The sequence below is a fragment of the Megalobrama amblycephala genome, linkage group LG4, assembly GCF_018812025.1.
Source record: "Megalobrama amblycephala isolate DHTTF-2021 linkage group LG4, ASM1881202v1, whole genome shotgun sequence".
Taxonomy (NCBI): Eukaryota; Metazoa; Chordata; class Actinopteri; order Cypriniformes; family Xenocyprididae; genus Megalobrama; species Megalobrama amblycephala.
Genome location: NC_063047.1, coordinates 30,139,406 through 30,161,565, shown reverse-complemented (window position 1 = coordinate 30,161,565; position 22,160 = coordinate 30,139,406). Strand labels below are relative to the sequence as shown.

Here is a 22,160-nt window from a genome sequence, read left to right as displayed (position 1 = left end):
ACCAGTCCGGGATCTCATTAAGTTAGGCACCTAAAAGATGCCACTGTCAGTCTCGGTGAAGTTGGGGGATTTCCAGCTCACGTCTCGACTCACAGAAAATAAATTGTTTACATTGTGATGAAAGCAGCGCGTTTGGCACGCCGCTGAATTTATTTATTTTCATGGGAACGGAGGCGTAGAGGAGCCTTTTTTATTTTGACAGATCTGTCCACAGGGTTAGCTATCTGAAACTAAATGTGTCTTTGTAGTGAGTAAATATGCTGGATCCATGGTACCTGAAAGGTATGGTGTGGTTTATGTACTGATGTAGCGTGACATTAGAGATACTGATTCCTAAAATCATCCGTAGGATGGAAACATATGAGCAGGCCCAGACAGAAACTGCTACTTGTTTAGCATTTTCAGTGCTGATTTGAGGAGAAAATATGTGGACTTTGGCATTATGGATTTAAAGATGATAAAATATGTTGAACAGAGTTGAGAATATTACATTATTATTGATATCTGAAAGCATAATGAAACTTTATACTATAATTTAATACAAAAAATAAGCATTTCAACACCATATATATAAAATATCATCCACATTGATGTGCTACTGCAGTGTTTAATCTCTCTCTCTCACTCTCTCTCTCTCTCTAAAACGGTTGGTTCCTGTCCTTGATTCTGATTGGTCAATAGCTATGTTTTATTCACTATAAAACACGGCTATGACTGCTTAACTCAACGATTCTGTGTATCACTACACAACACCCTTAGCAACCACTCTTAGCAACGTATACCGTACTGTATTTTCTCAATTGATTTTGTTAATTGTAGCTGCCTGTAAAAGAGTATTGTGAGAAAGAGATCGAGTGAGCGAGTTTATTACCTGCATTCAGATTTAGAATTTTCCTTCAGGTCAGTCCTATGTTCATAATAAAAAAATCTGTTTAAATGTCCGATGTATTATCTTGTCCTTTTAACAGTTAAGGGGTTTTCCCGTGACTGACAGCGCTGGTCAACGCATTTGTCAGTTGCGTCTTGTTCCGTGTTCACAACAATTCAGTCTTTTCAATATAAAAGTCTTCACTACTGACTGACACACTCATTAAGACAGTCTTTGCCGCCATCTAATGACGTAAAAATGTAACTTATGTTGCTCTTCACGGTCAGGGACTATTTTTTCCGGCGGAAGGAAGGCTTTTAGTTAAAGTTTACTTCATGAAAGTTGCATTGATACATATTTTTGGCTTTAATATTTGTATTGTGTGGTAACCGTTTTATAAAAGCAATAAGGTACTCGAGGCTAGTGCTGTATCGTGAATAAATCACGGCTGAAGGGGTTGCAGGCACTCCACTTCACATCATGCCTAACAACGTCCTTCAGTTGTGTCTTATTTACAATACAGCACAGCCTCGAGTACCTTATTGCTTACATATATACAGTGCTCAGCATAAATGAGTACACCCCCTTTGAAAAGTAACATTTTTAACAATATCTCAATGAACACAAAAACTATTTCCAAAATGTTGACAAGACTAAGTTTAATATAACATCTGTTTAACTTATAACATGAAAGTAAGTTTAATAATATAACTTAGATTACACATTTTTCAGTTTTACTCAAATTAGGGTGATGCAAAAATGAGTACACCCCACAACAAAAACTACTACATCTAGTACTTTGTATGGCCTCCATGATTTTTAATGACAGCACCAAGTCTTCTAGGCATGGAATGAACAAGTTGGCGACATTCTTCAAGAATGACCTCTTTCAGAGACTGGATGCTGGATGGAGAGTGATGCTCAACTTGTCTCTTCAGAATTCCCCATAGGTGTTCAATTGGGTTTAGATCAGGAGCCACTGAATTACCTTCACCCTGTTCTTCTTCAGAAATCCAACAGTGGCCTTAGATGTGTGTTTAGGATCATTGTCATGTTGGAAAAGTGCACGACGACCAAGGGCACGGAGTGATGGTAGCATCTTCTCTTTCAGTATAGAGCAGTACATCTGTGAATTCATGATACCATCAATGAAATGCAGCTCCCCGATACCAGCAGCTCTCATGCAGCCCCACATAAGGACTCTGCCACCACCATGTTTTGAAGCCATCAGTTCCAAAAATATTTATCTTGGTCTCATCACTCCAGAGTATAGAGTCCCAGTAGTCTTCATCTTTGTCAGCATGGGCCCTGGCAATCTCTAGGCGGGCTTTTTTTGTGCTTGGGCTGTAGGAGAGGCTTCTTTCGTGGACGGCACCCATGCATGCCATTCCTCTGCAGCGTACCCCAGTTTGGCTTTCTACTTCTTTAGATAACTGCAGTGAACTTGCATGCTGATTTTCTTGAACACTTCTCATCAGAAGACGCTCCTGTCGAGTTGTTAACATCCGTGGACGACCTGGACGTCTCTGTGAGATGGTTGCAGTTCCATCTTTTTTAAATGTTTGTACCACTTTTGCTATAGTATTCTGACTGATAAGTAAAGCTTTGCTGATCTTCTTGTAGCCTTCACCTTTCTGGTGTAAAGAAATTATTTTCTTTCTCAGGTCTTGTGACATTTCTCTGCCATGTGGTGCTATTGCTGACAGTATGAAATGGGAAGGGGTTTTAACACCCTTTTATAGTCAACTGTCTGCTGGACACCTGTGTAATGAATAAGACGCACCTGTGACTGAATTCTTGTTAAATTAAAATGTAGCTTTGCTCCAGAGACTTTAAGTGGGGTGTTTTTTTGCATTTTTGCATCACCCTAATTTGAGTAAAACTGAAAATTTTGTTCTCTAAGTTATATTATTAACCTTACTTTGTAAGTAAAAACATAAGCTTAGTCATAAACTTAGTCTTGTCAACATTTTGGAAATTGTTTTTGTGTTCATTGAGATATTGTTTAAAATGTTACTTTTCAAGTAACTTTCATTTACGCTGAGCACTGTGTGTGTGTGTGTATAACAGTATATAGCAGTATATAAAAACAAATATACTGTATATAAGACAAAAGCACATCAATATTTAAAAATACTATAATAGTATATAAATAATACTAAAATGACACCGTTCTATTGTTCTATAAAGATTAAAGGTGCAATATGTAATATTTTTGCAGTAAAATATCCAAAAACCACTAGGCCAGTATTATATATTTTGTTCACTTGAGTACTTACAATATCCCAAATGTTTCCAACTATTTGTAAATCGTGAGAAAATTGCCAATTTTAGCCAAGGCTCCGGGACGTGTGAGGAGTCGCCTGTCAGTTGCGTCATACTCGCGTTACCCACGGTTTCCTGTTTTATTATGTAGAAACCATGGAAACACCAAAGACGCTTTAAAATATTACACATTTTAATAGACAAGGGAACAACTGTTTTGATATATTTATAGACAGAAAACAAATTGTTGTTATATAGCTCAACATGTTTAGTCTTATTGTTTAAATCTAATTTTCTTTATTTTTTTGCGAGTACCATGCTTCACCATGCCTCAGAGAAAAACACTATTTTGTCAAGTAGCTAACATAGCATAATCAGATGCAGCTTTATTTTTAGTAACAGTAATACAGCATTTTCTCCATCATACAGTACGTTTTAAAATTAATTGCATGACATTTATCAACACAAGCCATCCAGTATTTAATATGATCAATCTATCTTACTGCAGTGTGTAACAGTGTCTCACATTAGCCGCAGAGCGAACGCATAGAGTAACGTTATAACGTTGTTTTCAACACATTCGAATGTAACTTATCTAATAATAAACAGAGCTGCGTTACCTCATACCAAAGACTATATTCTTTGCTCATACTCATGACCAGAAAAGCGGAAGCGGCGCCGGCGACTGTGTCATAATAAAAGCTCAGCTGCTCGTGGCATGTGTTGCTCAGTTGCTCCAGCGGCCTCGTTCAGCTCCCACAACACTCGGTCCTGCTTTGCTTCATACTACTGTAACGTTAATAATCGCATCCATGAACATGATTTGTTCCCAAGTCCTATCCCTGTTCTTTTGCACCGTCCATTGAGATGGAGACCACATGTCCCAAGGTTCCGCTCTAAAACTTGGCGTCATCAAGCTACGCCTTTGTTTTGATTAGGCTTCTAGCGACCTCTAGCGGACACAATTATTACATATTGTACCTTTAACAAAACATTCAAAATGTATACTCTTTTTCTTATAGGAAAATTGACCAAAATGTCTATGGCTAATCATGTCCAAATGCTGTTTAGAATGATTAAGTACCACCATCTTCTGAATAGCAATAACAAGAAGCAAATCATGGTTCACAGCTGTGATGTAAAAACAAAAAGCTATTGGCTTGTTTTTAAATGGCCTTCCCAAATTTCCTATTTCAACAGGAATGAGAGCTTTGCAAGTCATGTTATGGGTCTCTAAGTGGCGGTGCATTTGTTGTACTTTGTGAATTATGGGTGTTCTAATTCTGTGGAGATGCATATTGCATGTATTACAGGCTCTGTTAATAGCAGCCTCTGAGTACTGAAACTATTAGTTATGACTATGCTGACTTAAGATGAAACTTTGGGAATAGTTATGAATATAATATGATTATATTTGTGTTTGTGTTTATTTTGGCTCATAATCCAGGTGGAGCATGTGGGCTTGTGACAAATGGGCTGGGAAATCATAATTGTTAGCAAGAGAAGTGGATTGCATGGGTGGGAGGAGAAGGGAAATTCAGAGTTAAGCAATGGAAATTGTTCGGAGAGAACTGGAAAGTGCTATTAGAAGTACTCAAAATATTAATATTTTTAATATAATAATCAGAATGGGTGAAGTGTTTTTGGACCTGAAACCTCACCTCCCAAAGTCTTATATTATTAGCCACTCACTGTAAAGTTTAGTATTTACAATGTCTTCATTGAAAATTCATAATCAATTTAAATGCAGCAGTCTTAGCCCTGAAACATGATGTACAATCTTACACTGGTACATGAACAGATGCTTTTAGCTACTGAGCTCAATTTCATGGCTATTGGTTCCTAAATGTGTCAGAATGCTGTAGAAATGAATACTTTTATTCAGCAAGAATTAGGGGTGTGACGAGATCTCGTGTCACGAGATCTCGCGAGACTAATGTGTGACGAGATTTCTCGTCGAGGCGAAAAGTAGTCTCGTGATGTTGCCATGACAGTGTGGTTAGGATGAGTAGGAAAGAATATCCCACCGCTTTGTTTACATTACGCCTCCACTGTCCTTTTGCTTTGTATTTAAATAAAAAAACATTTAATTCAGTTGGATAACGGTCGCCGCTCCATATTCACAGAGTACACGCGATCGCGAAAGTGAAAGTAAGCGCGAGGACGCATTCAAACGCGATTTCGATACCCCCTGATGAATACAGATATCTCTCAATATGAAAGCTATTTTAGGCTGGGCAGTGTAGTTGTAACCATCTCTTAGCTCTGTATCAAAGAAAAATGTGGTCTTATTTGCACTTTGAATATTGAGAGAGTGCGATTATGGTTGCACTTATTGTAAAGTGTTACCATAAAAATGAACAACAGTTGTCTCTTAATCTTATTAAGCACAAACAGTAAGGTTTCATTTGTTAACATTAGTTAAAGCACTGTGAACTATCATGAACTAACAATGAATGACTATTTTTATTAACTAAAATAAACAAAGATTAATAAATACTGTAGCAAATATATTGCTCATTGTTAGTTGATGTTGGTTAATACATTAATGTTAATAAATTAGACCTTATTGTAAAGCGTTACCATTTTTATTCATACTGTTTTATTTCTATCAGTTTGTGGAAAGGAGTTCAGTTAGGAGGTCAAAAGTTGTAGAAGCTCATAAATCATGTACAGTAAGGTCTGAAGAGACTGAAATCATACAGAAGAGATGTCAGTCAGTTGAGTTATTGACTCAGTACTTGAGTATTGTTGTCTTTTACTGCATATGATAATTCATACTCAGAAAGTAGAACTGAAATGACATTCATTACAAGATGATTAGTTAAAACATTTCAAATACACCTGCAGAATATTTTTCTAGTCATGTATTTCGCCATTTAGGATTTCTTAAAAATAGTGTGTAAAAATCTTGTCTCGTCTCGTGGACTCAATCTCAAGTCTCGTCTTGTCTCGTGAGATACCTGTCTCGTCACACCCCTAGCAAATTGAGCAAAAGTGACAGTAAAGACATATATAATGTTACAAAAGATTTCTATTTTAAAACTACTGTTATTCTGAAGTTTCTATTCATCAAAGAATCCTGAAAAAAAAAATCCACAAAAATATTAAGCAGCACAACTGTTTTCAACATTGATAAGAAGAAATTATTATAATAAGACCCCAAACTTTTGAACAGTAGTGTACATTCAGTTTTCAGATTAACTACTGTAATGGTGGAGCATCAGTTTGAAGAGAATACTGTCAAGTAAGTTAGATCTTTTAAACAATTTTTAAAGGGTCTATAGAATTCAGAAACCCTTGTCATTAGCGACACCGGTGGCCATTAAATGAACTGCAGCCATCAACTTCTTGTGCTCACACTCGTGCACGTCACTGAATGTGATTCAGTGCCTCATATACTCAAGGTGGTTTGTTTCTGTTCTTTGCTTAGAAGAACATCCAGATGCCGTCCACGCTGTTGAGAGCGACGTTTAGATGAATATATGCTGCATGCTTTCCCCTTAATAACAGAATAAACACAACAAAAATGACAGCAGTGAGAAAGCAGCCATTAAGAAAGCATCTGATCATAGCAATGTGGATATGTTTGCACCAGCTCTGTGAATCACCACAACTATGTCGACAGATGAGTTATTTAAAAGTATAGACTAGGGCTGCACGACGATTATGACAAAAATCATAATTGTCGATTAGTCCCTTGAAATTGTAATTATTAATTATAATTGTCACAATTTATATTGAATGTTGTTTTGAATCGCTTTATACCATTGTTTGAAGCAACTACATGGCATATTTATATATAAACATAAAAAACAAGCTGAAAACACTTTTCCTGGTTTATTTTTATTGCTTTTCTATAGCATTAAGCCTCAAATGTCAAATGTACATTGGTTTGGTTTCTTCTTTAAAGGTGCCTAGAATTAAAAATGTAATTTATCTCGGCATAGTTAAATAACAAGAGTTCAGTACATGGAAATGACATACAGTGAGTCTCAAACTCCATTGTTTCCTCCTTCTTATATAAATCTCATTTGTTTAAAAGACCTCCGCAGAACAGGCGAATCTCTACATAACACAGACTGTTACGTAACAGTCGGGATCATTAATATGTACGCCCCCAATATTTGCATATGCCAGCCCATGATGGAGGCATTACACAAGGGCAACCAGTATTAACGTCTGGATCTGTGCACAGCTGAATCATCAGACTAGGTAAGCAAGCAAGAACAATAGCGAAAAATGGCAGATGGAGCAATAATAACTGACATGATCCATGATATCATGATATTTTTAGTGATATTTGTATACCGTCTTTCTAAATGTTTCGTTAGCATGTTGCTAATGTACTGTTAAATGTGGTTAAAGTTACCATCGTTTCTTACTGTATTCACGGAGACGAGAGCCATCGTTATTTTCATTATTAAACACTTGCAGTCTGTATAATTCATAAACACAACTTCATTCTTTATAAATCTCTTCAACAGTGTAGCATTAGCCGTTAGCCACGGATCACAGCCTCAAATTCATTCAGAATCAAATGTAAACATCCAAATAAATACAATACTCACATAATCCGACGCATGCATGCAGTATGCAGGACGAACACTTTGTAAAGATCCATTTTGAGGGTTATATTAGCTGTCTAAACTTTGTTTATGCACTGTTTAAGGCAAGCGCGAGCTCCGGGGGAGGAGAGCGCGAGCAATTAAAGGGGCCGCAACCTGAATTGGCACATTTCTAATTATGCCCCAAAACAGGCAGTTAAAAAAATTAATAAAAAAAAAAATCTGTGGGGTATTTTGAGCTAAAACTTCACAGACACATTCAGGGGACACCTTAGACTTATACTACATCTTGTAAAAAAACGTTCGATGGCACCTTTAAATAATAATAATAAAAAAAATAAATAAACATAAGCATGGTATAATTATAAGGCACCTTGTTGTTTTAGGAACATAGTTATAGGAACTAGCCACCAGGAACTGTTCCCCTAGGGCCATTTTCCTGGTTGCATTCGCACCACCAGTAGGAAGTCTGAAGTGACGTAAACTGCACTTGTTGTTGTGACTTTTATTTTTACAGCCAGAACCTGAGCACACAGTGCTCGCATTCTTCGTCTTCAGGTTACGATCTGTTTAACAGTCCTGTCTAATATGTTATTAGATAGAACTATTATACAAAGAAAGTAGACAGCATATGAAAAAGTATTAGCTTTTGATGTGTGGTGGATGCCCAATGTCGCTAGCTGAGCAGAAATACATAATCATGATTCGCTTGGTCCGCTAAAAGTCGTGCTGGATTTTCTCCTTTTGGCATTACAGTACTGAGTAGCTCTTTCGGCATTATCCTGAACATTGTACAAGCATTCATTTCATGTGTCATAGAACAGAAGAGAAGCTCATAGGAGCGCACGTAAACGTAACATCCTTTTCATTTTCCTGGCAAATTTTTATTTCACATAAAAATCAATCTACAGGCTTTCATAGACAATCTAGGAAGTCAAGGAAGGTCTCGTTTTTTAAGTTTTGTTACAAGCTGTTCACACATCGGCAATAAAAAAAGTGATTAATAAATGAAAATTCTTACATATAGCCTCTTTAAGAGTATATATGCTGCTTAAACAACACTTCTGATTTAATGGCAAATGGTAACACTAGCACCTCCTTGAGGTTTAGTACCATCACAATAATGCAAAAAGCAAGTAAAGTGTGTAATTCCTGCACAGAATAAAAAAATAAAAATGGTTGGTCAGAAATAGCTGTATACGAAATTGGGAAATTGGAGAATTCTACCTAAAATGACTTACTTGCAGTTCTCTATTCACATTAAGCTGCTTTTAGAAAAAGTATTTTTACTTTTGTATAATGGTAATGTGTTGGCCAAGCATTTATTTGCATTTGTGAACTTGCATAAAGTATGTTTCTGGCCTCAGTAGTAAACCAAAGTGTCTGTGTGCCTTCCTTTATTTATTTTTCCCGCAACCTGCTCGATTCTCTGTTATTCATGAACCATCTGGCAAACTTCGAGCATGTGGTACAGAAGGAAGACACAAATAAGTCCTGATCTGCTTCGCTTTGCTCCAGCATCAATAAAATCATCTGCATTCTACAGCTCATACTCAATGTTACTGCAGAAACCTCAGGCATCTGTTCTCCTTGAGCATTCATCTTTACGTTTTAACACCTTCCATCTCTGTCACCTTTCCTGTTGCCTCTTTACTCTCACCCAATATCTCTTCTAAATGTCCCTCTATTCTGCCCTTTACCTTTTCCTGGTGTCTTAATCCTTTATGTCCACAGGACGTGTGGTAAATATGTCTACATGTTAAAGGGGTCAGGGACGTTGTTTATTATTTTTGTTTTGTTTTGTTTTGTTGTGTTTTTTCTGTCCGGGTGTAATAAGATATGGCTAGAGAAAGAAAACACTTTTTAGCTTAGTAGTTCTTAAGTGAACAGTTTGATATTCTAGTGGTACAATTTACATTTTAATGCAAAGATGCATTAAATTGATGAAAATTGACCGTAACGACTTACATTGTTACATTACAAATAAATGCTGTTCTTTGCATTAAGGTTTCCAAAAAAAAAAAAAATAGCAGCACAACTGTTTTCAACATTGATAATAATAAGAAATGTTTCTTGAGCTGCAAAATCAGCATATTAGAGTGATTTCTGAAGGACACTGAAGAATAGAGTAATGGTGCTGAAAATTGAGTTTTGATCACAAGAATAAATTGCATTTTAATGTATTAAAATAGAAAATTGTAATAATATTTCACAATATTACTGTTTTACTGTATTTATTGTTAAATAAAAGTAACCTTGGTGAGTATAAGAAACTTCTTTCAAAAACATAAAAAAATATTATAGCGTCCAAACTAGCTTTTCTAATATTAACACGGGTCCTAAAGCTCTTGCCTGATAACCTTTCTTTTTCCAGTGATATTCCTCTGACCTTTTTCTTTGGTAATGTCTCTCAGCCATCTCTCTTTCTACAATCTTTCTTCAAATCTTCCTCTTGCTCACTCTCTCTCCTCCCCCATCACGAGTGGACACAGCAACTTCTGCTGAGTGTTGTGGTGCTCGGTCAGATCCACTTTCCATAACATTTCTCAGAAATTACTTACTGCACCTTTAACTATCATAACGCTGCTTCAGACATATTATATTCAATGTGAAAGGGTATCCGGATTCAAATCCTAAAGTAACCTTTAGGTTTTCTTTAATAAATCAAATTAAATTGCATCTAAATTTAAGATCCAATGATCATGCATTTGACTTTGTTTCATGGGGAATGCAGGCATATGAGCACACAGCTTCTTTTGTTCAACAAAAAAAAACATTTATTGAAACTGCTTGCAAAAATTTTCATTCTTAGCCTATGTGGCTTTCTTACATCATTCTAATGAATACTATGACCCATGCTGTAGTCACTCAGGTCACAAGAAGAACAAAAAACAAAACAAAACAAAGAGTCAAATTGGATTCAAAACAAACTCAAATAGGAAAAGGGGAAAGCAGACAAAAGAGGTGAAATTATATTACGGATTTTGCTGCAGGGAGGAAAAAGAAAGTAGCAATTAGGAAAGGCATTGAGAGGAGCTGAGAGAAAAGTGTGTGGAACAGCCTGTTATCGGCTACAACACCTACATCCACACTGCTCCTCACTGGCTTTAACCTCTACCTCCCCATCAACACTGCTGCTGCTGCTGATGATCAAATGTACAGGAACTAGAGGCTGATACATTTGAACTCATGACCGTCCATGTGTGCAGGTCAATAATGCCTGCTGGGTGATCAGAATCCATACAGTCACAGTCAGCAGAAAGCTTATGAAAGCTGTTTGTGTCTTTCATACATTGGTTCATTGTATGAGTGAGTGTGCGTGTGTGTGTGTGTGTGTAAGGGACGTAGGCCAGCAAGAGCTGTGCATATAAAGCTCACTCCCCTCCCGCCTCATGAGGCGCACTAGCGACTGATGCTAGAGACTGTGGTCTTTAGCGTCCTTGTTAGCGCTCCCGCGTCCCATGTTGGAGACGCCACGTCCCGTTTGTAGCGGGTCGAGTAGGACCGGTTACATTTGGTGCCGTGACCCTGATGGGAGTGTAACAGACTTAGGCCAGTAAGAGTTGTGCGTGTAAACCTCAGTCCCCTGGCTTCTAGAGTCGCAGTGTCTTTAGCGTCCTTGTTAGCGCACCCGCTTCCCATGCTGGCGACCCGGGTTCAAATCTTGCTCGGAGCGGGGTGGGTAGGACCGGTTACATCTGTATAAAAAAAACAATGTATGATATGACCCCGTTAAGATTTCACAATTCACAGCTAGTCATCAGCATTTGTTGCTTTGGATGGTGGTCTACAGCATGAGATGCTGGTGTGATGGTCTCCTCGTTAACCTTTTTAACTAGCTTGACCTCCAAGATATTTCCTAGTCAATACATACTAGATTTATACAATACAGATATTTTTTAAAGTCATATTATATAATCGTTTTAATGTCAGAAATAAAAGCAGCAATAATTCTGCAAATGGATTACATGTGCTGCTATTTTAAAGGTGTAAAATCTAAAATCCATGTGTTCACTCCAGTATCTGAAATTAGTAATTCAATTTCAGTGTGGTGTCTAATACCATACATCAACACTTAACAAAAATAGATGAAGTCTCGATCACTATTTTTTACTCTTTCTCTCTACATCTAAACTTGGCACTCGATTTTAATTGGTACTTTAATTGGCCTTCAGAAAGCTCACAACGGAGCGGAACCAGTGGGTGCTAAAGAGGCTTGAAATGTGGTGAATTTATTTTTATATTCTGCTGCATGATTAAGATGTTGGCACTGTCACTCATTTGTTTATTCAGTGGTAATGAGTGTAATTAATGTCAACTACGGAAATGAGTAATCCTCTATATTCATGTAATGCAGAAAATGGCGCTGACGGGTAATGATATGACGGGTGACTCAGATGCCCTCAAAAATCACCTGAAGTATGAAGCCACTAGATTATGATTTCATTCATTTTTTGTCCTTTTTTATTTCAGACCAAAATGAAAAATTTGAATAAATTCTCACATAATATTCAAATCAATTCTGAACAGAATATCAGTGTACTCACACTGTGCAAAACCCGTCAGCAATACCAGGGTAGGTGGTTGCCAGGAGATTTTTATGTGGTTGCTAAGATGTTCAGGGTGGTTGTCAGGGCGTTGCTAGGGTGTTGTGGGTGGATGCTTGCCCGAGTCAAAATATCCCACTATATTAGTCCTTTGCACTGCAAAATCTTAATAATTGAAATACTTGTTTTCCATAAAAAATATCTAAACATCCATAAAGGCGCAAATTGCATAAAATACTAAGACTTGATTTCAGAGAATACAGTATGTCTTAAAATGTTACTTTTCTTACTGAAGTAGTGTCCTTTTAAATGCATAAATCTAACAAATGTGGAGCCCACATGGTGATGAAAAAAAAAAAAAAATGAGATGGAAGGAAAAATTATATTTTGCAAAAGTTTTGCGTTCCCCGAGAAAATGTGTTCTCTCACAAAACCTTTGTGTTTTTTTGTTTTGTTTTGCGAGGGAATGCAAAGGTTTTGCAAGCAATCGCAAAGTTTCTTGAGGGAACGCAAACATTTTCCGAGCGAGCGCAAAGTTTCTCAGGGAACTCAAAAAATGTGAGTTCTAAAAATATTTTTTCCCTTTACTCCATACAAAATTTAGTGAGGCTTAAGCCTAAATCAAAACAAAGCAATTTTTTTTTTTTTTTTAAATATATTGTTTATTGTTTAATTATTTTACACTACAGTAATTACTTAAGAAGTAAACTTATCTTGTTTTAAGGATGGTTTTAATGGAAACCAATACAAAAAGTACTGGTTAAGAAAATTATTTGTCCCTAGATATGGGTCTGTGGGATGTTTCCATCAATTTTCATTGTCCACAAGGTGAAAATTGTGATCATTCATTCAGGCATCATTCATGTCTGTATTGCAAATAATGCAGGATGAACTATTCAATTCAATTTATATTTATTTGTATAGCGCGTTTCACGATACATATCATTTCAAAGCAGCTTTACAGAGAATGCATGTCAACATTACAATTTAAAGAATGCAGTTAGCAAATAATGTAATAATTTAGGCAGTTAATTTACAATCACTGTTAGCAGTTTAACTGAAGGTAGAAGCAATGAGCTCCTGGAAAAATGAATTACATTAACAATAATTAGGATATATAGAAATTGGGCAATGTGCATGTTGATCCAGATGATTGCGTCTTCTGAAGTCCTCGCAGGAGTTGGCGCCGTCTCTTCATAGGTGTTGGTCATCTGAGGTCTTCTTAAGAGGCTGGATCCAAACTGAAGCTGATGTACTCTCTAGTCACAGAAAAGCAAATGGAGAATAATTAGCGTAGCTGCTGTTCATAGTATTAAGCAAAGATAGTCACGTGCAATTGATCTGGTATGAGATGCATTATGTGAATGCTTGGCTAAAGAGATGCGTCTTTAATCTAGATTTAAACTGGGTGAGCGAGTCCGAGCCCCTAACATTATCAGGAAGGCTATTCCAGAGTTTCGGAGCCAAATGTGAAAACGCTCTCCCTCCTTTAGTGGACTTAGATATCCTAGGTACAACCAGAAATCCAGTGTGTTCCAGTGTTTACAATTGGGAGTTTGTTCTAATCCATACCATTTCCAAAACACCCCTGTTGGTCTCAAGACAAGAGCCGCCATTACTTTTCATACCCACTTGTGTGGTTGAGATAAAATGTTGTACATGACATTACATGCTTTCCATATGCTGAAAACATACAGTATGCAAATGTGCCAAGTCAGAGATTGTCACTCGTCCCTGTTGCCTCTCTCTCTCTATGCACAATTATCTCAAGTCCATGTTCAATATTCTGTCTCCTTTTGTTTTCCATACAAATAATTCAATTAGACAGCAGAGAAGTATCCTTGATTTCGCCTCCCTGTTTATCAATGGTTTATTCGCTCTCCCGTGGCGTCTTTTATATCAGGATGAGAGCTTTTCACACAAGTGGAGAGACAAGCAGCAATCAGTGCATTTTATGCAAAGCTGAAAACACCGTTCGGCTTGTCAGTTTTGCAAGAGGGTGGTCCTCAGCACGTAGAACGGCGCGCTGCTAATAAGCTCGTCATCTGAGAATGCAGCTTGGCTTCTCTGCAAAATGAGTAACCGGTCGGCTGGAGTGCTGCTGCTATTATGAGGGATTCTCTTGAGTTTAGAAAAATACCAGAGGTAATGCAAAACTAATAGGTCGGTAAACACTAATATAGATTGTGGGCTGCAAAGCAATAACCTTTTATGAAACAGGCTTGTGTAGCTGTTGTTTCGATGGCAAGACAGGATACGGGCTTTCCCTTGACTGAAAAGGAGAAAAACAGAAATATAAAAAGGCAAAGTGGGGCTCCTTACTGGGATTAGAGAAAGGAGAGACATGACCGGCATACTGATGGAGACGAGGTAGAAAAACATTGAGTGCTAGTATGTAGTCCATGTCTGCCAAATGGCCTTTACAGTGAAGGGCGCCCAGCGATAAAGGACACGGGTATGTGACTGTCCAGGGGATGAGACAATGCACCGAAATAATTGGAGGATGGCGTATGACATTTTGAGTAGCTTTACTCAGCACTAAACAGATGAAAGACACAGAGGAAGCGCAAGGTTAGCACGGTCGGCTCCGGATGAAAAAAAAAGAGCTTTGAAAATGGGTCTCCGACGTGCATTGTGTGGGTGGGGATAGTCCACTAATGACTAGAAGATAAAACAGAAGGTCTGGTAGATTCATGAAGCCTAACGTTTCAAAGCGCGGCAATGGAATATTTTTATCGGCAGTGAGGGTGAAAGAGAAGCGCTGTGAAGCAGAAAGACAGAGAGGAAGGCTGACAGCTCACTGGTGGAAGATGACAGGAGCCGGAGAGGGAGAGGGAGGATATTTGAGGGAAAGTGTAACACAGGGATGCTGTCAAGCCTCAAGCAAGCTCCATTTAACAAGCTGCAAGATTGAGGGACGGAGAAGAATCCAGGAAGCCGGGCGAGAGGATCTACAGGCTCCTCTGCCTTCCGCGTGTGCACGTGAAAATAGCTCACATGGGTGTGATTATGTAAACATGGTTGAAGAATGAGTTGGTGAACGGTCACAAGATGTTGAGGGTATTGTGATGGATGTTATAATACAATGCTATTCATGAAAGAAGAGCAATTAAATTCCCTTTCATGGGAACTGTCGACGCTACGTCATATGACGTTATGGGTTCCCATATGGCGTAGCGTCTCGTTCCCGATTCAGGGAACCAGGGTTACACAAGTAACCCGAGACGTTATTCTATCTATCTATCTATCTATCTATCTATCTATCTATCTATCTATCTATCTATCTATCTATCTATCTATCATTCTGTTGTTCTTTCTGTGTCAATCTATCTATTCTGATAGATAGATAGATAGATAGATAGATAGATAGATAGATAGATAGATAGATAGATAGATAGATAGACTGATTGATTGATTGATTGATTGATTGATTGATTGATTGATTGATTGATTGATTGATTGATTGATTGCCCCTGTTCTTCTAGTTTTTTATAATAAGTGCCTGGAATCAGAAATTGTACCAGATGGTTTAAAAAAAGGCCTAATCTGGATCCAGCAATCGTATCTAATTTTCAGCCTCTCTCTAATATTTATTTTTTATCTAAAATTTTGGAGAAAGTGGATCTTCACCAGCTGCGGAGCTTTTTGAATGACAATAAGGTTTTCGATGTTTTCCAATCAGGTTTTAGAAAACTTTACTCTACAGAGACGGCACTTGTAAAAGTTTTAAATGATGTTTTAATGGCCACTGACTCTGAATCTGTTGTACTGGTACTTTTAGATTTAAGTGCTGCAGTTGATACAGTTGACCATGAGGTCCTGCTTTCTTGGCTAGATCAAGTTGTGGGCATCAGCGGAACTACACTAAGTTGGTTTTGTTCATACCTTAAAAATAGGAGCTTTTTGATCAATATACACTCTAAAAAATGCTGGGTTAAAAACAACCCAAGTTGGGTTGAAAATGGACAAACCCAGCAATTGGGTTGTTTTAACCCAATGGTAGGGTTAAATGTTTGCCCAACCTGCTGGGCGAGCGAGTCTGAGCCCCTAACATTAAGGCTATTCCAGAGTTTCGGAGCCAAATGTGAAAACGCTCTCCCTCCTTTAGTGGACTTAGATATCCTAGGTACAACCAGAAATCCAGTGTTTACAATTGGGAGTTTGTTCGAATCCATACCATTTCCAAAACACCCCTGTTGGTCTCAAGACAAGAGCCGCCATTACTTTTCATACCCACTTGTATGGTTGAGATAAAATGTTGTACATGACATTACATGCTTTCCATATGCTGGAAACATACAGTATGCAAATGTGCCAAGTCAGAGATTGTCACTCGTCCCTGTTGCCTCTCTCTCTCTCTCTCTATGCACAATTATCTCAAGTCCATGTTCAATATTCTGTCTCCTTTTGTTTTCCATACAAATAATTCAATTTAACACAACTGCTGGGTTAAAACAACCCAATCGCTGGGTTTGTCCATTTTCAACCCAACTTGGGTTGTTTTTAACCCAGCATTTTTTAGAGTGTATAGTAGTCAACATTTGAAGTGGATCAAAACCTTTTTTGATCCACTTCAAATGTTGACTACTGTAGGAGGATGGCATTCGGGTGTGGTCCCCTTGACTTTTGGGGTCCCCCAAGGCTCTGTTTTCACCCCTTTATTGTTTTCTCTATCTATGCTTCCTTTAGGCTTTATTTTTGAAAAGCATGGCTTGTATCATTGCTATGCAGATGATACTCAACTTTATTTGAAGCACAAAAATGGCTTAAACTCCCTCTGTACCTGTCTTTCAGATGTAAAAGCCTGGATGTCGTTATATTTTTTTAAATCTAAATGAGAGTAAAACAGAGATCATCGTGTTTGGCTCACCTGAAATCTCAAACATTTCTCATTTAAATTGTGGTGTTTTATCTTCTTCAGTTAAATCATGTGTAAAAAGAAAAAAATACTTATTTGATAGTGCACTTAAATTTGATAGGCAAATAAATTTAGTTGTCAAACCAAGTTTTTACCAACTAAGAGCACTGGCTAAAGTGAATATGTTCCTTTCTTTTAAGCACTTTGAAACTGCAATTCATGCTTTTATTTCTTCTAGACTTGACTATTGTAACTCCCTGTATCTGGGAATAAACAATTCCAATCTAGATTACAAATGGTCCAAAACGCTGCTGCAAGACATTTAACTAGTGTTCACAAACGTGAACATATTACTCCTGTTTGAATGTCTTTACATTGGCTCCCAGTTTGCTTTAACTTACTTTAGAACAGTAAAATAACTTTGGAACAGTTTACCAGTCCATATTAGAATGGCACCAGCATTACATATTTTTAAATCAAAGTTAAAAACGTATCTCTTTAGAACCTTTTTAGAACACTGTACAGCATACTGGTCAACTGTGATAAACTGAGATGCGATGAGATTGACAGATATCCATCTTCTAGATAGATAGAGGCTTGTGGAGTACTTGTATCAGATGTTGTGCATCGGCATTAATTGCCCAGAGATTAATGTCTCTCTGCATCAATCTTGCAGTGATATATGACAGAGATCTCATAGATGGACGCCTTTTTTCATCTGCTCTCCTAAATAATGAGTGACTTCAAGAATGGCTGAATAAAAACAACATTTCTTATCTGTGTGCCTCCCATAGATAAACCCACCCTCAGATGCCTCTGTGCCACATCCACACACACAGACCACCGGGCTTCAGATCAGAGATGAGAAAGGCCATCTTATCTGTAACACTCCAGAATCACTTCAAGCATGTTCACACTCGCTACACTCCCATGAGACACAGATCCAACATCCTAAGTCCTTCCCCTGGCCCCATCTCACCCAACCACGTATCAAACACCCACAGCAGACTTATCTTCCTCTGGACAGACTAAATGTCAACCCTTACACCATGTTAGAATGTGATTAGCTAGTGCTAATAGCAAAGATGGAGCTAATTTTGTTCAAGGCTCCCTCCTATGTTTCATTTATCGGTTCTCTCATTTGGCCGGCTTTTCTCGCTTGCGTTGGCTGATGGATGGGAATGGATCCCGCGGCACAAATTTTTGCCGGTAGCATTCACACATGCAGTCGCGAGTATAGACAGGTCCTGCACTCAGGCAGGCAGCCATTTTAGAGCTGTGTAATGTATAGAAGAGCACATTTGCTTGCTGTGTCTGAATTAAATGCATGCTGTTTTCAGTCAGCTCATCTGAATGGCTTCAATATTATATTTAATTTTTAAACTTCTTAAAGGTGAAGTCATTTCTTGGAGAAATGTACACTTTCTTTATGTGATAGATTTGCTTTGTATTACATTACTGTTTTTCTACCAATATTAATGTTAGATGTAAATTAGAAATGTACCATTGTGACATTTATTTTAATTTAAATTTAGATTTAGATTTTCTTTCCATAATAAGTATCATTCCAAAGCAACTAAAAATGTTAAAAAGAAGTCTCTTCTGCTCACCAATGCTGCATTTATTTTATCCAAAATTCAGTAAAAACAGCAATATTGTAAAATATTATTACAATTTAAAATAACTTTATTTCTGTTTGAATATATTTTAAAACGTAATTTATTCCTGTGATGCATAGCTGAATTTTCAGCATCATGTGACACTCCAGTCTTCAGTGTCACATGATCCTTCAGAAATCATTCTAATATGCTTGATTTGCTCAAGAAACATTTTTATCACTGTTGAAAACACTGTTGGAAACATGCATTTTTTCCTGGATTCTTTCTTGAATAGAGAGTTCGAAAAACATCATTTATTTTAAATGGAAATATTTTGTAACATTATAAATGTCTTTACTCTCACTTTTGATGAATTTAATGCATCCTTGCTGAGCAAATGTTTTAGCGACTCCAAGATTTAGAACGGTAGTGTATGTGTTGCAGTTTTATTTCAGGCTTGTGTAAAATTGTTCAGCAGATCAACAGATTCAACAGCAAACGGGAAATTATGCCACCTGCCAAAATGAAGTACTGCGGTCTTGACCTCAAACTGACCCTTTGCCTTTCTGTCTCTTCTCAACAGGTGGTCGCCTCCTCTGCCTGGTGTTGTGGCTTAACCTGGTGCCAGTGATGAACGGCTGCCCTGCGAAGTGCCTGTGCTACAGTGAGCCGAGGCCAACGCTGGCCTGTCAACAGCAGGGTCTGTTCTCCATTCCCACTGAGATCCCCATCCGTAGCCAGCGAATATTCCTCCAGAGCAACAAACTGACAGTCGTCCGATCAACCAGCTTTAGTTCTGTGCATAACCTCACGGTCTTGTGGATGTACTCGAATAATATCAGCCATATTGAGGCGGGGGCCTTTTACGGGCTGGAGAAACTGGAAGAATTAGACATCGGCGACAACAGCAACCTTCGCATCATAAGTCCCACCGCGTTTCGCGGTCTGACCAAGCTGCACACCCTTCACCTGCACAGATGCGGGCTGTCCGAGCTCCCGGTGGGAGTTTTCCGAGGACTCTTCTCGCTTCAGTATCTGTACCTGCAGGATAATAACCTTCTGGCCCTGCACGAAGACACTTTCCTGGACCTGGCGAACCTCACCTACCTATTCTTACATAACAACAAGATCAAGGTGGTGACCGATCACATGCTGCGTGGTCTCATCAACCTTGACCGCTTGCTCCTGCACCAGAACCGCATCATACACGTGCAGCAGCGGGCTTTCAATGATCTGGGCAAGCTGACCACCTTGTTTCTCTTTTACAACAACCTCACCATGTTGACAGGGGAGGCCATGAACCCTCTGGTGTCCCTTCAGTACCTGAGGCTCAATGGGAACCAATGGATTTGTGACTGTCGAGCCAGGCCGTTGTGGGACTGGTTCAAACGCTTCAAAGGGTCCAGCTCCCAGTTGGAATGCCACCTTCCCACTTCTCTGACTGGGAAGGACCTGAAACGACTGAAAAGCGACGATTTGGAGGGGTGTGTGGATTCTCCGTCGCAGGTTCAAACCAGTATCTTCAACACCAAGGCACGCTCTGGAAAGTTCCTCTCCCTTGATGATCCTCTTGTCGAAAGCATTCCCAGGTGCTGTCTTTCGGATAGCGACAAATCCTCCATTATCTCCAGTAAGTCCCTCCCGGATCCTTCATCCTACAACAGCCGGCAGATCACCAACAATCCCCTGAAAGAGAAGGAGAACATCTCCAAGACCAAGTTTCGGGAGGTCGACCAAACGAAAAACGACACTCGTAATAAGCAGAGTCTCAATGATGGTCCTTTGGGAACCATGTCCAACAACCTCGACCAGACCTTGGACAAAATCAACCCAGAGCTGCTTGACAATCTGGAACCTTCTACAGCGCCATCTAGAAAGAAAAAAAAGTGCTCCAAAAAGCCCAAATCAGACCAGTATTGTCTAAAGGGTCATGGGTCCTCCGTTCAAGTATTGGCTGTTCTCTTTCTCCCCTTGTTCTGGTTGTCTCTGGCTTTGTGCTAGTTCATACTCTCATCCATCAGTTTGCTCTTGACAATGACACAAAATACCTGCAGTAGCCTACATGGACAGGCAAAAGACGGTGAAAAAGGGGGTTATGACGTTGCCCCGCATGGTTGAGAATAAAGTTGCAATGCTAACGATGCATTAAAAGAAATGGATGCCTTTACAGAATACACGAGATCTAATGTATATAAAACTCGGTGCCCAAATGTTTGTTCTATGTACTTTTAATGTGCTGTGTTTAAGCAACACCGCGAAGAGCTCCCTGTTCCCACATCACCTCCAAATAAGCTGATCAGAAAGTGACTATTGTAGATGAACCACTAAAAAAAAAAAAAGAAAAAGAAAAAAAAATCCTTAAACCATGATTAAAACAGAGCGCCGAAAACACCCAGGAATGTTGCGGGAATTAAGGGGATTGACATTTTTTTTTTTTTTCTTTTTTTTTTTTCCCAATATTGTTTCTTTCAAAAGTGATACATTTGTTTGATGCTATTTTTTATGTTTATAAGTATTTCAGTAAAGACAAATGTTTAACTCTCCCCAACTACGTGCTATGTTCTGTTTGCGTCATGACACACTGCAGGTGGCATCATGGGAAGGAATGCTGTCTATTTGTTCACTGAAATTGCGATGGAATCATAGATATGCATTTTATTTTGCTGGTGTACAAGCATAAATATATGACAAATAAAATATCTCATTTTTTACAGATGGCTTCTCATGTGACTGAAGAACAGCACTGCATAAAATATAGGTATATTGAATATTAAAAGCTAATATTCCATTAGTGATAGGAAGGTTTTCAGTTTAGTTCAATACAAATACTAAACGAAACCCAGGAGAACTGAATGTCTATTTCGTGTATATCCCATTAGGATTGAAACCTCAAAGGCACATATTGCTGCTCATTAATGAACTTTAACATAATCACTAATGATTCATCTATGTGTGAAGCTCAGAAATTCACAACATGAAGCGTGCCAAAATAACCAGGCATCTTTCATAAACAAATTAATGGATGTGACACAGACTGAATTTGAGAATATTCCTCATAGTACACGTTTCTTCTATGGCATTCACTATTAAGGACTTTCAATAATATCATGACATTTAAGAAGCATTTTTTGTATGGTGTGATGAAATAGTGATTAAAAATGAATGATAAAATACACGTCAGTAGCTGTAAAAATCACATCCTTTGGCAACGTCTGTCATCATATTGATAATCACCACTAAAAATATAGTGTATATGGGTCAATGACGTGACGGGTCATTTTTTTTTTTTGTCCAAAGGCCTTAATAATAATAAAAAGATATGACATCTAAAGTATGTAAGGTAGGTATGTAATACAACCAGATCTTTTATTGAATCCAAAAGGTTTTAATTTTATTTTGCTATATATAAATGTATTTTAAAGATTTTGAAGTGTCAATAGGTCATTCGGTTAACCG

The 22,160-nt window shown here is 38.1% G+C and overlaps 1 protein-coding gene across 2 annotated transcripts in view; it reads left to right on the top strand.

The window, feature by feature from the left end:
* Positions 1-21,417, top strand: part of rtn4r (reticulon 4 receptor) — a 112,595-nt gene extending 91,178 nt beyond the window's left edge. For both annotated transcript variants that reach the window (XM_048188810.1, XM_048188811.1), the window contains exon 2: positions 19,288-21,417. In XM_048188810.1, coding sequence (XP_048044767.1) covers positions 19,288-20,705 — 1,418 coding nt within the window. In that variant the 3' untranslated portion in view covers positions 20,706-21,417. The remainder of the gene's footprint in view (positions 1-19,287) is intronic.
* The last annotated feature ends 743 nt before the right edge of the window (positions 21,418-22,160 follow it).